Here is a 15,822-nt window from a genome sequence, read left to right on the forward strand (position 1 = left end):
AGTCCAGCGATGGCTGCCTACCAATGGAAGGTCCAAGAATCCAGTAATTGTTCAGTCCACAAGGCTGGATGTCTCAGCTGGTCCTCAGTATATGCCAGAATCCTGAAGAAGTGAAGGAATGGGCCGGCCACTGAGAGCATAAGCAAGCAGGCAGGAGAGAGAGAGAGAGAGAGAGAGAGAGAGAGAGAGAGAGAGAGAGAGAGAGAGAGAGAAAGAGAGAGAGAGAGAGAAAGAGAGAGATTCTTCCTTCTGTGTCCTTTACATAGGCTGCCAGCAGAGCAGAAGGTGTGGCCCAGATTAAAGGTGGACCCTCCCACCTCAGAAAATCCATATTAAAAGCGGGCTTTTCCACTTCAAATGATTTTATTACAAAAAACCAAATCTCTCACATGTATGCCTAGGCGCTTGGCTTTTAGTTATCTGTTAGATGTATTCAAGTTGACAAGCAAGAACGGCCACCATAAGTATAAAGGAGCCCAACTCTGCCATGGTGGCTCCTGCTGCAGCTCTAGGAGGCTCCAGCACTCAGTTCACTATTGCATGGTAGGCAGACAGACAGACATCCAGTGGGACAGATCCCACTCTCACCATCCATCTGCACTGCCTGAGCATGGTCTGAGGGGCCAAGCCAGCCACACAAGCACCCACCAGGACCTCCTACCTCCACCATGACCCAGGGGCTCTGCCTGAGCTCACCCTGTGGAAGGGAGTACTGATGACTGGCTGATAGAAGGAAGAACATGGTGTATGAAGGCAGTGGGCACAAGCAGACAGTGAGTGAATTATAGCGGCATTTGGTGAGGCTTTGAGGCCAGCAATGGACCCTTTGGTGCGTGGAGCTTCTCTGTGCAGATAGCGTCCATCTCCTCACCTTCTGTCACCTGGCTTTCTGTTGATTAGTTTTTCTGCTAAGCATCTACCTAGATATCATTTGCTTCTTTGCTCTTATCTGTGCAGCATCTACTTATCTAGAGTTTACTGATCTGCTCGTATCTCCATCTATTTGCGTACCATCTACTAGTCACCCTCTACCTACCTATTAGCTATCTATTTTTTGAGACATAGTCTCATACAGGTATCTCAGGCTGGCCTGGCTTAGGTTGGTTTTGAACTACTAGCAGCCTTCTTGTCTTCGCCTGAGTGCTGGGATGGCAGGTGCGTGCCTCATCTCTCTGCCTCTTTCTGTATCTGCACATTGTCCACTGAAGTTCTATTTACATATCATTTGTCGTCAGCATCCTCCCCATTGCTATCAACATGTCTATTTACCTGCCATCTATTAATTTCTTTTTTCAATCATCTACCTATTATTTTTTTGTGTATATCTTGTATGTCTGTCTGCCTATTTGTTGACCTATATACTGATCTATCTTCTTCAATCTTTCTACATAGAGACTCACTGGCAGTAACAAAGGCAGGAGGCAGGGTCAAGGGGCAGGAGACAGGATCAGAGGCAGGGGCAGAGGCAGAGGCAGAGACAGAGGCAGAGACAGAGACAGAGGCAGGGGCAGAGGCAGAGACAGGGGCAGAGACAGAGACAGAGGCAGGGGCAGGGGCAGAGGCAGAGGCAGGGGCAGAGGCAGGGGCAGAGACAGAGGCAGGGACAGAGGCAGGGGCAGGGACAGAGGCAGAGGCAGAGGCAGAGGCAGGGGCAGAGGCAGGGGCAGAGACAGAGGCAGGGGCAGAGGCAGAGGCAGGGGCAGAGGCAGGGGCAGAGACAGAGTCAGGGGCAGAGTCAGGGGCAGAGGCAGAGGCAGGGGCAGAGGCAGAGGCAGGGGCAGAGGCAGAGGCAGGGGCAGGGGCAGAGACAGAGGCAGAGGCAGAGGCAGGGGCAAAGGCAGTGGCAGGGGCAGAGGCAAGGGCAGAGGCAGAGGCAGGGGCAGAGGCAGAGACAGAGGCAGGGGCAGAGGCAGGGGCAGGGGCAGGGGCAGAGGCTGGGGCAGAGGCAGGGGCAGGGGCAGAGGCAGAGGCAGGGGCAGAGGCAGGGGCAAAGGCAGTAGCAGGGGCAGAGGCAAGGGCAGAGGCAAGGGCAGAGGCAGAGGCAGGGGCAGAGGCAGAGGCAGGGGCAGAGGCAGAGGCAGAGGTAGAGACAGGAAGCAGGGATGGAGACAGGAGGCAGGGGCAGGGGCAGAGGCAGAGGCAGAGGCAAGGGCAGAGGCAGGAGGCAGGGGCTTCAGCAGAGGCAGGGGCAGAGGCTTGTGAGTGGGCTTCAGCAGTGAGCACAAGGAATGAAGATGTCTACCCCAGGATGCTCCCCGGAAGCTTCCGTCGAAGACGAGCTAGACAGCCATGTCTTTTAAATTGTTCACTCTTGATTTACTTTAAACTCGTTTTATAACTTACATATTCAACTACTGTGTTGTAAGACTGTTGTGCTAAGAACAGTAACAACACACAAAAATGTTCTTCCCTTTCCAGATGGAGAAAGCTGACCCTCAGAGTGTTCCCTCGCTAGGTTGTGGAGGGGGAAATAGAGTGTATCGGCCAGCAGGGGGCGCCCACCTCCTCTAGTCTGCATCGGTCCTCCTGCCTTCTCTAGGCAGTCCTCTGCGGTCAGGTCAGGCTCCGTCTGTGGATTCAGTGCCACAGTGCCTTCCTCTTACGGTCCCCATCTGCAGCCTCAGGGTTGTCCATTCACTCTGTGACTCCCTCACACTCTCACTACTGCAGGCTGTGTCCAGAAACGGACAGGAAGCAGTACCCAGCCAGTCACGGTCAATATAGTACTGATGGCTATAACGCACACACGCAGCTTTCCACAGAGGCTTATCTCTGTAGCATGAATATTGATTTCCCCCCAGTGTGCCTTTGGGATGCATACAATCTCCAGCAGGACCCAGTTTTCTTGCAATTTCTCTTTTCTGTCTTATTTATTATGGTGAGTTAAAAATTCATCCAACCACCACCAATTTGAATTGCTCTCCTCCCAGGAGTCATGCTCCACGCACAGCGCACTTAACCGAAATCCCAGCCCTCGAGAGGCTGTAGTTCCTAAAAGGAAAACAAACAATAAGCAAAATAATAAGGAGACTATGTAATATCTCAGTCAGCAAAAAAAAAAAAAAAAAAAAAAAAAAAAAAACAATAGAAGGGGGGAAAGATTAAGGAGGCGGGGCTCAGGGAGGCAGGGCCTGTTAATATGGTAGGGGGAAAATGTCACAGAAAAGACACAAGATGGTGAGAGTGAGCTCTGAGGGTATTGGGGGTGCATCTTAAAAGCAAGCAATGCAGAGAGTCCACTGAGCAGTGGCTTCATATGCCGCCGACCGTAGCTGGAGCGGGGTGACTGCAGGGAGACGATGTAGGTGACTGTGAAGTATGGGAAAGGATGTGGGTACCTCAGGGTGAGGGCAGAGCTCAGGGCTTCGGAAGGCTACAGGGATGACACTGGCGTTGGTGTGAGACGTGGCACCTCTTCCACCTGATGCAAGAGGCCTGCGCAGGATGGTGTCTTCCCAGCAGAGCGTCTTAAATGTCCGTCCTTCTCAGTGTCTCTGTCTGGGACTCAGACTCTGCGAATCCCGTGTTCCCTGGTGGTAGAGGACAAGGATAATTGTCTCTCCCACAACATCACATCCCTTGGCTTCTGGGGCCTGAGGCAGGCACAACGGTGTTGAGAGAACAGCTTTCCTAGAAGGGCAACCATTGGTGTCTTGTGTGGAAAATGTATCGTTCCCACAGAATGTCATTGTGGTGGCTGATGGGAGGCGGTTGTCGGGGGCTAATGTGGTACTGCCGCCCACATCCCATCACACTGTAGTTGCCACTCCCAAGACAAAAATCCAGAACTGTCCTCATCTCCCACACAGATAAGAGTTGAGAGGAAGCTGGGTGAGTGGCGCATCCCAGCACTCGGGGAGGCAGAGGCAGGCAGATCTCTGTGAGTTCGAGTCCAGCCTGGTCTACAAAGTGAGTCTAGGACAGCCAAGGCTACACAGAGAAACCCTGTCTTGAAAAACCAAACCAATCAGCCGACGAACCAACCAACGACCTAGCTAACCAACCAACCAACCAAACAAATGAAAAGAGTTGAGAGGAAGCTCCAGGCTGAACACCCGCAATGCATCAGGCACACAAGTGTGGCTCTGTATGTGTGCTTGCTTGTCTGTGTGTGTACCACATGTGTGCAGTGCCTAAGGAGGCCAGAAGAGGGCATCAGATACCCTAAAACTGGAGTTAGAGATGGTTGTGAGGCACCCATGTGGATGCTGGGAACTGAACTGAGGTTCTTTGGAAGGACAACTGGCACTCTTAGTCATGGAGCCATGTCTGGAGTCTGACTCCCATGATTAAGAGAGGGTGCTTTGGCTTGGTGTAGAAGCAAGAGACCCCAGTTAGGAGGTGAGAGATGGCAGTTGGAATAGGGTGACAGGGGTGAGAGTCACAGGTGGGCATAGTGTGTCTGAGGGAATACACACAAGCATTAAGGAGGAGAGGAGGCAAAAGATGACTGTTTGATGTCTGGGTGAACTCAAGTGAAGCCTAAGAAAAGACGGGAGAGGTGTGGGTAATGGCATCAGATGAGGTCTGAAGTCCCATCAGATGGCCTGGTGAGATGAAAAAGTCAGGCCCTGGGGCTTGGAATGAGGGAAGAAGGCCAACCTGGAGCTCATGCTTGAGATCCAGTGTATCAAAGAAAGGCATTTGTGGGCTTTGGGATACTCTGGGCTGACTTCTCCGAGAATGGCCTCTGTAAGCTCATTTATTTGAAGGCTTGTTCTGCACTTAATGGAACTGTTCGGGAAGAATTAGGAGGTGTGGCCTTGCTGGAGGTGGTTCGCTAGGGGTGGGGCTTTGAGGTTTTAAAAGCCCATGTCGTTCCTAGTAAGCCTCTCTCTCTGCCTTGAGACGTATTGTCTCAATATGTCAGCTGCTTGCTACTGCTCCAGCGCCACGCCTGCCTGCCTTCCTATCCCCCACATTCATCATCATCACGATCGTAGACTCTCCTACCCCCAGGAGCCATAAACCCCAGGTTAAATGCTTTCTTTTGTAAGTCGCCTTAGTCATTGTGTGTCTCTTCACAGCAATAGAAAGGTCACTAAGACCAATGGAAGCAGGAACAAAAGTAGACAAATTTATAATATACCAGGGACTGAGCTAAACACTGCTTTACATGATGGGGAAACTGAGGCACATAGGTGCACCGTCGTTATTCCCTATTGAGAAGCTGTTGATGTTGGAGTAATGCTGCCCAGGCACACTGGATTTTATGCCAGCGCTTGCACTGAGCACAGTCTGTGCACTGGCTGTGTGACAGGAATCGCAGCGGCCATGAACTCCGGTGACATGGTTCAAATCCAGATCTGGGGTTCACCAGTTACTTTGCTTGCGGAGGACAAACACACTGATTTCGCAGGATGTCGTCCAGGCATCGCTGCCCCATGCCTTCTGCCTTCGCTCCGCTGTGTCTTCTCCAGCTACTACGCCGCTCCTGCCAGCCTAACCCTCTCTAGCCAACTCTCATTTGCTGGCAGTGCCAGGCTGACTATTTCTAATTGTCTTTGGCTGCTTCCAGCTGGGTCTTGTAGCGGGCGTACTGGGGGAGCATACAAACAGTCTCTCAGCCATATGGAAGGAGGGAAAGGAGAAAAGGGGGGCAAGTAGGGAGCAGCTGGCACAAGCCAACCAAGACAACTTCTCCAGGCTCGCCTGGCCACTTGCGAGTGATGATACTTTGAAAGGGTTAACTCCCCCAGGCTTGAGAATGGCCTCTCTTTGATAAATGATTAAATCTGTCGATTTCCCAAAAGGCAACAATCTAACAATTAATAACTTTAGAAAGTCATGCGGTGTGGTGGCCCAAGCCTTTAATCCCAGCACTTGGGAGGCAGAGGCAGGTGGATCTCTGTGAGTTCGAGGCCAGCCTGGTGTAGTAAGTGAGTCCGGGACAGCCAAGGCTACACAGAGAAACCCTGTCTCGAAAAACAAAAACAAAAACAAACAAACAAAAAAGTCATTTGTAAGGTCTAACTGAGGGCAGATGGAGTCCCCAAGCAAGAAGTCATCACTGGGCACTCAGTGACTGCTTTCACTCACTCAGCCAACAAATACTCTTCAGACACGTCTGTAGCTTAGACACAGTGCTGGGTACAGTAGAGCGAAGCACAACCCAAACAGACACAGCCCCTGTCCAGATTCTAAAGAAGAAAGCCATGCAGCAAGCAATATGGTGGGGCAGAAGGTGGGTGTGAGGCTGAGTGGTATGCGGTGAGAAGACAGAGGTTTGTCATCTTACCGGCAGCTCATCAGCTGGGAAGGGCTTCTCCTACTGGGACACTGGGTCAGAAGCAAGCGTGGGATAAGTGAACGGAGCTAGGAGAGTCAAGCTTGGAGGAAGATAAATAACTTGTTTAAAAAAATATTTCGCTTTGCATTGTGTATGTGTTGGCAGGGGCGGGGCAGGGGAGGGCATGTGCTCCCGAGTGCAGGTGTTTCTGGAGGTGAGAGAAGGGCTTCTGGGTCACCTGGAGCTGGAGTGACAGGTGGTTGCAAGCAGATCACTGTGCACGCTGGGAACTGAACCGTGGCCCCGTGGAAGAGCAGCGCAGGCTCCTAACCACTGAGCCATCTCTCCAGTCCAAAGACAGCTAAGTTGTAACACCTAGAGGAACCTTACACGCTTGTGGGGGGGGTGGTGGTTAGTAGAAGCTCTTCAATGACCGGTGACTGGTCCTCAGCCAGGTATTTCCAGAATCCCTAGTGTGAGGATGACACAGCGTCTTGCGTGCTTATTTGTCTTATGAAATGAAGTTTCTGGAGTCAGTCCTTACTGAGCAAGGCCACTTCAGAGAGCAGGAACCAGTTGAAAAACCAGGCAGGGGTGGGCTTTGAACTTCTCTTTGGCATCCGTCCCAGCCAATAGAGTTAAGCAATGAGCTTGGATTACACCCTGGCAGCAGGCTGGAAGAAGATTTAATGGGCCTCATTTTTCTCTCTTCTTCACCCCGTTCCTGACCTCTACCCTGGGAGGGTATAATCAAAACATTAAAAGGGAAGAAAGTCTCTATTTCATCACAAATGACTTCCACCACTTGTGAAGAGCCGGCCCCAACTGATGAGGACTCTCTGGGATTTGCCTTAAACTGAAACAAACGATTCTCTAAATTTTCACAAAGAGCTAATTTCCTAAAATTAAATTAACGGGACATTGGGAAACTTCAAATCCTTTCCTGATGGAATATTCACCCCAAAGTGGGCTTCATCCTCCCCACACAATGAAACCTCTCCCTCTCCCCGTCTCCTGAAAATTCAATTACTGAATTAGAAACACAAAAGCAATTGGATGAGCCCTGCAGAAATTGTAGGAGCTAAGAAGTCCCTTAAGTACAGCAAGAAAGCAGTGGAAAGCTTGTCTTTATTGTGGGAAATCCGGAGCAATGACACCCCAGCCCAAGACAAGCACTAGACTCGGTTATAGTAGCAAGGATAGCGACTTACAGCATGTGCGTAGCTCAAAAGATGCTTAATCGTATAAAACCGGGCATTTTGGGGGTTACTTTTCAGATAGGCTAGGGACCTCCTCCGCCTCTGGATGGGTGACAGCTGTATCCCTTCCCCCACCTCAGAGCACTAATGTGGATCGATGATGTCATACCTGTTTACTGCGGGGGTAAACAATGAAATGAAGTTGTTAGTCCCTCCTCTCTTTGAGCTCAGATGATGCGTGCTCAAGAGGTTAAATTTACATTAGGCGTGGGCACCTCAACAGGTCGCATTTTGGAAAGGCCAGTCTGCATCCTTTTATTTTATTTTATTTTTTGTATCCCTCATTTAGGTTCGGGAAGATGTTGGGGGATCCTAGACATACTAGGTAGGTGTCTCAGAACAGATGTAATTGTTTATGTGGGATCAGTACAGTCACAGAGCCCGCAGAACAAAAGCATCCAGGAGCTGCGAAGCTCCGGTCTGGCTCACCCTGCAACCACCGACATCATCTCTATGGAAAGTAGAGAGGGAGCAAACGCACACGCACAGGCAGCAAACGCCCTGGTTCCTACGCTGCCGCCGCTACTATTAACTGTGGCGGCTGGTTCTTCTCGGAAGCAGCAATCTAGTCTGCTTGCGAGCACCGACACACAGCCTGTTACATACACACCCACCCACCCACACACCTATCAATCCATCCATCGCCCGGAATCCCTACTGTGTGCCAGGCTCTGGGCTGGCTACCCAACCCGTCCTACAGTCCAGAGCGTCTCTTTCTCTTTCTCCTGCCTCTGGTGGGTGCGGTTGGTAAGGAAATTCACTCCCGAAAGGTCCAGAAAGCTCAAGACCAGATTAGCGTGATCCGCACTGCCGGAGGAGCCTGGTCTTGGGTAGCCCGGGAGCGCGCGTCTACGCGGCCGCGCGGGGTCCCCCTGTCTGGCGCTCAGGTGGCTTCGCCGCCCACTCCGCCGCTCCCTCCCCCTCCCCTCTCCAGCGAGGGTCGAGTTCGGCTGTTGCGCGCGGAGAAAGAAGGAGGGGCTACGAGGGATTTGAAAGTGCTCAGGCTGCGGAGTGGAGCTCGCGTCTGTCCCTGCCGCCCGCGAGCGGATTAAATTTCTGCAAATTCAAACTGAATGGGGCTTTCTTCTGCTGCCTTCCAGAGGGCGCCTGCAGCCCGTCGCGCGCTTCTCTCCGGCGGGAGCAGCCCCGGGGCGCACTGCTGACGACCCGGCGGGCCTGAGGGCGGCGGCGCCCGGGCTTGGGGGACCCCGCCACCCGACAGCGCCCCTTTCGCATCAGCAGCCGTTCCCCCACCCCTCGCACCCGAACAGAGCACCCGACGGGGCGGTGGACACGATCTGGGCGATCGATCTTCCGAGAACGAACTTCTCGGGGGCGGGTCCCCGGTCGCCCGGTCGCCAGCTATTGTCTGCGTGTTGCGCTCGCACTGAAGCGCGGGGGGCGTGAGCGGGGAGACCCGAGCCGGGCGGGGCCGAGCCCAGGGCCGCCGGCGGAGCAGGAGGAGGAGCGGCTGTGAGCGCGGGAGCCGAGCGGGCGCGATGCCGGCGGCAGCGGGGGACGGGCTCCTGGGAGAGCCGGCGGCACCGGGGGGCGACGGAGGCGCGGAGGACGCGGCCAGGCCGGCGGCCTGCGAGGGAAGTTTCCTGCCGGCCTGGGTGAGCGGCGTGTCCCGCGAGCGGCTCCGCGACTTCCAGCACCACAAGCGCGTGGGCAACTACCTCATCGGCAGCAGGAAGCTGGGCGAGGGCTCCTTCGCCAAGGTGCGCGAGGGGCTGCACGTGCTGACCGGAGAGAAGGTGAGCCGGGGCTTGCGGGCCTGGTAGGAGGACCCGAGAGCACTGTCCCGCGAGCACTCTGTCTGGATTTCCAACCCAGTATAGGAAGACGCACGCTCAGGCTCTGGCAGTGGGCCACCAGGCGCCCACTGATGAGTAATGGGGGAGGGTCACGTTCGTGGGCTGGGGGACCTGGACAGATAGATGTACCCACGAAGCTACCCCACTGCCTTTCTGTTTTGTTTTGGAAGGGTGCCGCCTGGTGGACGCCAGAGAAGGGGGCTGCCGAGCGGTGGGGGGCTGGGAGGGATCCATAGCTGTGGCTTTGGAGGGTCCTGCGGTAGGGACTTGGATCAGTGCACAGGCGGGAAGTAGGTTCAGACTGGGCTTCAGCCTTGCTTTTGGAACGTGCCGCTGGAGAGCAGGGTAGCTAGCCTCTGAGGTTGCTTACTTAAGAGTTTCGTCCCTCCTGGGCTCTGGCGAGGACATGGAGTAGAGTTGAGGCTCCGTGAGCTACCCTGTCCACCCTCGTGGCCTGGGGCAGTTCTTCGAGTTGCAGTAAAGACCCCGCTTTTGACAAGTGCAGAACTACACAGATAAGCCCTGGACTCTACAAGTTCGGAGATACCTTTTTTTTTCTTTTATCTTTCTAGAAGACACTGAAGGGAAGGAGCCGGAAAGGAGCCCCTCCCCCACACCTGGAGGGATACTACTTTGACCTACTTAGAAGTTAGAGAGGAGTGTGAACTCTTGCCAGGCCAGGTGCGGGCAGATCTCGGGTGTTAACTTAGAAGAAACCCCAAGAGGCTGACTTACTTTTGAGGCAGGGTGGCCTCAGATAAAGAATTGCTCCTGGCTGCCAAGCTGGTATCTTTGCATAGACCCAATACTTTGTAATACTTCCCCCAGGCTGTGCGATGTTCCCTTGGGAGTAGGAGGGGACCTCACCCGGTCCTAGCAACAAATAGCCCAAGGGCAAAACCCTTGAGCTTGTTGCTTGCCCAGCCTAGGAATTTGTGACGGTGATAAATTTCGTGAACTCTGGTGACAGGGCCAAGCTGCTGCGCTAGCCTTTACTTAGCCTGATATCTTGGGTTTCCCTCTATGTTTCTGTTGTCCTGGAGACCCCCTACATTTGAACAGTGCCCATCAGCTTTAGAATTCATACCCTTTTTCAGTAGCCATTCCAAGGGGGTGAAGGGGGGGCGGTGGTGGTGGTGGTGTCCCTTTATACTGGGTAAGCAGCATTAGACTGAGTCATTTTCAAAAGTGCCTCTTGCCCGAATTGCTAGTGTTCTGTATGAACTCACTCAAGCTCTTCAGAGAAGAGCAAGCTCCTCAGACGGGGTGCTAGTCATTTTAAGTGGAGAAGGGGGAAGTTTGGTGACTCTTTGGTGTGCAGTGGGCTGCCTGCCTGGCACACAGAGGTCCACTCAGGGTGCTGGCTGAGCTCACTTCTGTTCTCTGCAGGAGAGGCGAAGGGCCTTGTTTGCACGTGTAACCTATATGTGCCACCTCTGTAGAGATGAGTCTTCCTGTCAGCCAACTTTCTCCTGCGCTTCTGGTCAGAGCTCTTTAGAACTTCTTGCCACATTGGGCTGGACCTCAGCTCCTCAACTGGGACAGTGTTGCCCCATAGCACAACACTCTGGGCCTTTGATAAACTACCTGGGGACATACTCAGAGTTCAGCCCTCTGCCCCTGTCCACCAACTCCCAGTGCTTCAGTTCTGGATGCTTCTGCTATTCCTGCCAAGCGGGATCCCCTGGAATAAATACAAGGAGTTTCTGCCCAACTGGGGTCCCTTTTCCTCCTGTCTTTATGACGGCTCAATTCATCTTTGTAATGAGAGGAGATATTTGTTGGATGTAAAGTTATTTCCCTGGACCAATTTATCTGCTCTAGTTAAAGGCCCTAGTCCTTCAGGCAGAGGCTGAGGCCAGGGAGGGAAGCTTAGGTTGCAGACGGTTGGCCTTTCCTGCTGTGCTTTTCTCTAGCCAGGAGGGTCGCTCCTCTGGGACAGCAGAGTATCAGGAGGGACCTGGATTTGAGCTCCTTCCACTGTTAGCTTTAAAGAAACAGTGCTGTCTGGTGGCGCACACCTTTAATCCCAGCACTCAGGAGGCAGAGGCATGTGGATCTCTGTAAGTTCGAGGCCAGCTTGGTCTACAAAATGAGTCCAGGACAGCCAAGGCTACACAGAGAAACCCTGTCTCAAAAAACCAAAACCAAAACCAAAAAAAAAAAAAAAAAAAAAAAAAGAAAGAAAGAAAGAAAAAGAAAAGAAACAGTGCTTTTATCTCCCTAACCCTACACCTTTAATGCTTAAGTAATAGATGTGGGCTTTAGCTGATTGTAGAGATGAGAAAGAGATGGGGGGGGGGGGGGAGGGAGAGAGAAAAGCATTATTAGTGAGTTAGTGAGTTCCCCCAGCCCTCCTTTGTTTTGGGAATCTTAAGCAAAGCTGAGGAAAGGGGAAAGCTACTTCAAGCTATTTGCAAACTAAACTGCAGGGCAAGTCGTTTCACCTGGGGTGGGGGGAGGGGAAAAGCATGCCCCATTATACGTTCCTTGTGGTGCATGCATTAGTTAAAGCATTTCACCATTTTCAGCGGGTGCAGACTCTCTTTCTTAAGTGGAGGATGGAGGGCACACCATCTTAGACTCCTTCCACTCATCAAAGCAAGCCCTTTATTCGGCTTGATTTGTGGCCAAATCCAGACTCTTGCTGGTTGAAGGCATTTGAGGCAGTGTGTGTGTGTGGGGGGGGGGGGCGGGTAGGGTGGTGGTGGTAGTGGTGGGATTGGGCATGTATTTGGCAAGGTTCACATTTCCAAAATGCTCTGGATAAAACCCTCCACAGTTTTCTGGGAATTCCTGGCTAAGTCCAGATGACAAACAAGTTCCCCTTTCCCTAGCTCAGTCCTCCGTGTCTGTCTGTCTGTCTGTCTGTCTGTCTGTCTGTCTGTCTCTCTCTCTCTCTCTCTGTCTGAGACAGGATTTCTTTGTGTAGCCTTGGCTGTCCTGGACTTGCTTTGTAGATCAGGCTGGCCTCGAACTCACAGAGATCCGCCTGCCTCTGCCTCCTGAGTGCTGGCTCAGTCCTACCTCATCACAAGGCTCCTGTTGCTTGCTACCTGCAGAGCAGGTCGGAAGATGTTTTGCCTCAGTGGCCTCTGAAGTTGTTGCCTGGGAAGTGATCTGAATCTAGACGGGGTGGCTTAGGGCTGAGACCCAATTTGCTTTCCTTTAGCTTTTAAGTGAAGACAGTCTCTGTCCATCTGGCTTTATAAAAATAAATATTCACTGGACCACACGAGATTCTTAATTACTGGGTTCTTGGTCATGGCTGAAGTGCTGTTTGGACCAGGAGGCATCATCTGTTAGATTCTGAAAAGTGTCACTCATTATGGCTTTGACATGGAGGACAGTGCTGGGCAGGAGTTTGGGCTAGGGACTTTGACAGACTGTCGGAGGCTGTGCTTTTGGCCTCAGAGTGGCTCTGAATTGGTAGGGAACATTTTGTGTTTGGCCCATTGGGAAGATACTGTCACATTTTAAAACTCAGATAAAACGTAGCTGAAATGGCTCAGTGGTTGCAGGTGTTTGCTGGCCATGTGATGACCCAGGTCCCATCCCCGATGCTCTTGTGGTGGAAGAATGGTGGAAGAAGACAGCCAGCACCTGGAAGTTGTCCCCTAATGCCCAGACTTCCATAAGTTCACTTTGGTGTGCACCCTCCACCCCCAGTAAATGTAATAGAAAGTGTGGTGGTGGGGGGAGGTCTAATGAAATCTACTGGGCTTGGCAGGCCAGCGGCAGTGTTCAGCAGGGCAGACAGTGGTGCCACCTTGACCTGTGATTAAGAGGCCAAGGTGGGTACACTAAACAATTAGTGAAGAGACTCTAATAACTCATTCTAGCCTTTGGTTTTTATTTTAAAAGCTCATTTATACATTTCATTAGAGCTATTTTGGGGCTGAAAAAACAAGGACTGCCTGCTTAGTAAGTTGCAAGTCATCGCGTAAAGAGTGCAGCGGTACCAGATACCTGGAGTGAAGAAGTTACTAAAATTACCCTTTACTATGTTTTGCAGAACAGGAAATATGACTAATTTTAGAGGTGGCCTTTTGGCAGATCTGTTTTTAGCAAGTATTTCTGAAACAAACAGGTGCTAAATCCTGTATTTCTTTTAGAGAGAGAGAGAGAGAGAGAGAGAGAGAGAGAGAGAGAGAGAGAGAGAGAGGGAGAGGGAGAGGGAGGGAGGGAGGGAAGGAGAAATTGATTTCGGGAGCAATGTCTTTGAGGTATGAGGCATGCATGGAGAACTGGAAGTTCCTATTAGCCTTCGGCAGGGGTTTCTTGGCAAGGCTTTTGCCGAGGCACCTGCCCCGTGTGTCCTGTGTGACGTGGCAGTGCCTATATTTCCTGAATTACAGGTGGTGGGGTTGTGGGCACATTCTTTTGAACTTCCTGCCTTGCCTCATCTTTTTGAAGTACTTGGGACGATGGAGATTGGCATGTGGGGCTTGGTCCTTAGCGCTCATTGATACGGGGCCAGAGGACTTCAAAGGATGCTGTGAGTCAGCATCAGCGTGCAGACCGGCGCCCATGAGGAGGGGCGCGCCTCACATTTTCTCTGCAGGTGTGGAGTCCCGGCTGAACTTACTAATCTTGTGCAGGTCTGTGGGCCCATCTGTGTCTGCATGCTGCTGGATTTTTCCAGAGTGGTGATTATCTTCCCAGAAGGGGTAGGGAGTGGCAGCCACATCCGTCTGAAGAGACAGGCAGGTTGTGTTGATGGCTTGGGCACGAAATGGCATTTGTACTGGAGGTTTTTGCTCCTCTCTATTATTCATGGTAAGTGAGAAACTTGCTGCCTTACCACCACCCCCCGCCCCTGCCCAGTCAGTGAAACTTATCTTACTGGTTTTGGTTTGTTTTTGAGATAGAGTCACCCAGACTGGCCTCAAACGTGCTACATCACTGGGAAAAGTGATCTTGAGCTGCTTGGCCCTCCTGCCTCCACCTCTATAGAGTACCGGGATTATGGGTGTCTGCCCATCCTGCCCAGTCTATTCAGTGATGGGGAGTGTCTTAGTTACTGTCTATTGCTGTAAAGAGACACCATGACCAAGGCGACTTAAGAATAAAGCATTTAATTGGGGGTTTGCTTACTGTTTCAGCGGTTGAGTCCATAGCCACTGTGGCAGGGAGCACACGGGAGCAGCGGGCGGGTGAGGTGCCGGGGCAGTAGCTGGGTGCTTCCATGTGATCTATGAGCAGGAGGCAGAGAAGTAGACTGGGCTGGGCATGGGCTTTTGAAACCTCAAAGCTTGCCCCTGGTGACACAGCTCTTCTAACAGAACCGCGTCTCTCAATTCTTCCCAAACAGTGCCACCTACTGGGAATCAAACATTCAAATATATGAGCCTATGAGGGCCATTCTCATTCAGACTGTCAAAGTGATCAGTCTCAGGCCTTTGTGCGCGGCAGGCAAGCACTCTACCGTATCAGCCATATCACCAGCCTCGCCTTTGCTTGGCCCAGGCTCTGCCACATTCATGTGCTGTGCTGCTCTGGAGTCCCTGCTGTCTCCTCGGAGCATGGCTGGATGGTTAGATTGTCAGCAGCGGTGGGGCACATCCCGAGGCAGTCTTCTCAGAGGCTTTGACCCAGGTGAAGCTGGATTCTTGACGTTAGTGCAGAACAGAGTCTCAGGATAGCAAGAAGCGGAGCTGTAGTTTGTTAGGAGATTTTTAGGGCTGGAAAATGGCTCAGGGGTGGGCAAAGTGATCCGAGTCTAGTCTCCAGGGTCCACACTACGGAAGGAAAGAACCAATTCCTGCAAGTTGTCCTTTGACCTCCCCAGTATGCTAGGGCCCCCAAAGCAGGTACACACACACACACACACACACACACACACACACACACACGCACGCATGCACGCGCGTGTGCTAAACAAATGTAATGATTTGAAACATTGTAAAAAGAGATTTTAAGGGCCAGGGAGCTACCTGGGTGTGGAAAGTGCTTGCTGTACAAATGTGAACACACCGGAGTGTAGATCCCAGACACCACATAAAAGCCAGGTGGGCGTGGCAGCTCCTCTGTTATCCCAGCAGGGAGGAGGCTGAGACTGAAAGCACAGAGCAAGCTGGTTAACCAGCCTAGCTGATTTGTAGCCAAACGTTCTGCCTCAGTAGGTAAAGTGCAGAACAGCTGAGGAAGACACCAGACATCCACCACAGGCTTCCACATGGATGTGCACAACCCCACATGTGTACGCTCACATACATGTGGACACATGTATATACGTATACAAACCCAACAAATAGTAACCAGGAGGTTAATAGAGCAGCTCCTAAAGAGAGATCTTACACACCTTACACACGTGAGTGTTGGTTCCTCAAAAGAGAGCTCCACCTAAAAGGCCCAGCAATAGCCGAACACACGATTTCGGTGGCTCTCAAGTTATTTCTGAAAAAGCTGTTAAAAAGTCCCCTTACCCTTTGACATCCCTCCCTCCCTCCCCGCCCCCCCCCCCCACTTTTTTTTTTTTTTTTATAACAAAGAATGAAATTATGATTCTAGGGTA

General features: G+C 52.0%; 1 protein-coding gene across 1 annotated transcript in view; it reads left to right on the top strand.

Annotated features, from left to right (window-relative positions):
* The first annotated feature begins 8,972 nt into the window (after window positions 1-8,972).
* Window positions 8,973-15,822, top strand: part of Hunk (hormonally up-regulated Neu-associated kinase) — a 110,778-nt gene continuing 103,928 nt past the window's right edge. Inside the window, exon 1 of the mRNA XM_051150191.1 lies at window positions 8,973-9,245. Coding sequence (XP_051006148.1) covers window positions 8,988-9,245 — 258 coding nt within the window. The 5' untranslated portion in view covers window positions 8,973-8,987. The remainder of the gene's footprint in view (window positions 9,246-15,822) is intronic.

Source organism: Acomys russatus, chromosome 8 (assembly GCF_903995435.1).
Source record: "Acomys russatus chromosome 8, mAcoRus1.1, whole genome shotgun sequence".
Taxonomy (NCBI): domain Eukaryota; kingdom Metazoa; phylum Chordata; class Mammalia; order Rodentia; family Muridae; genus Acomys; species Acomys russatus.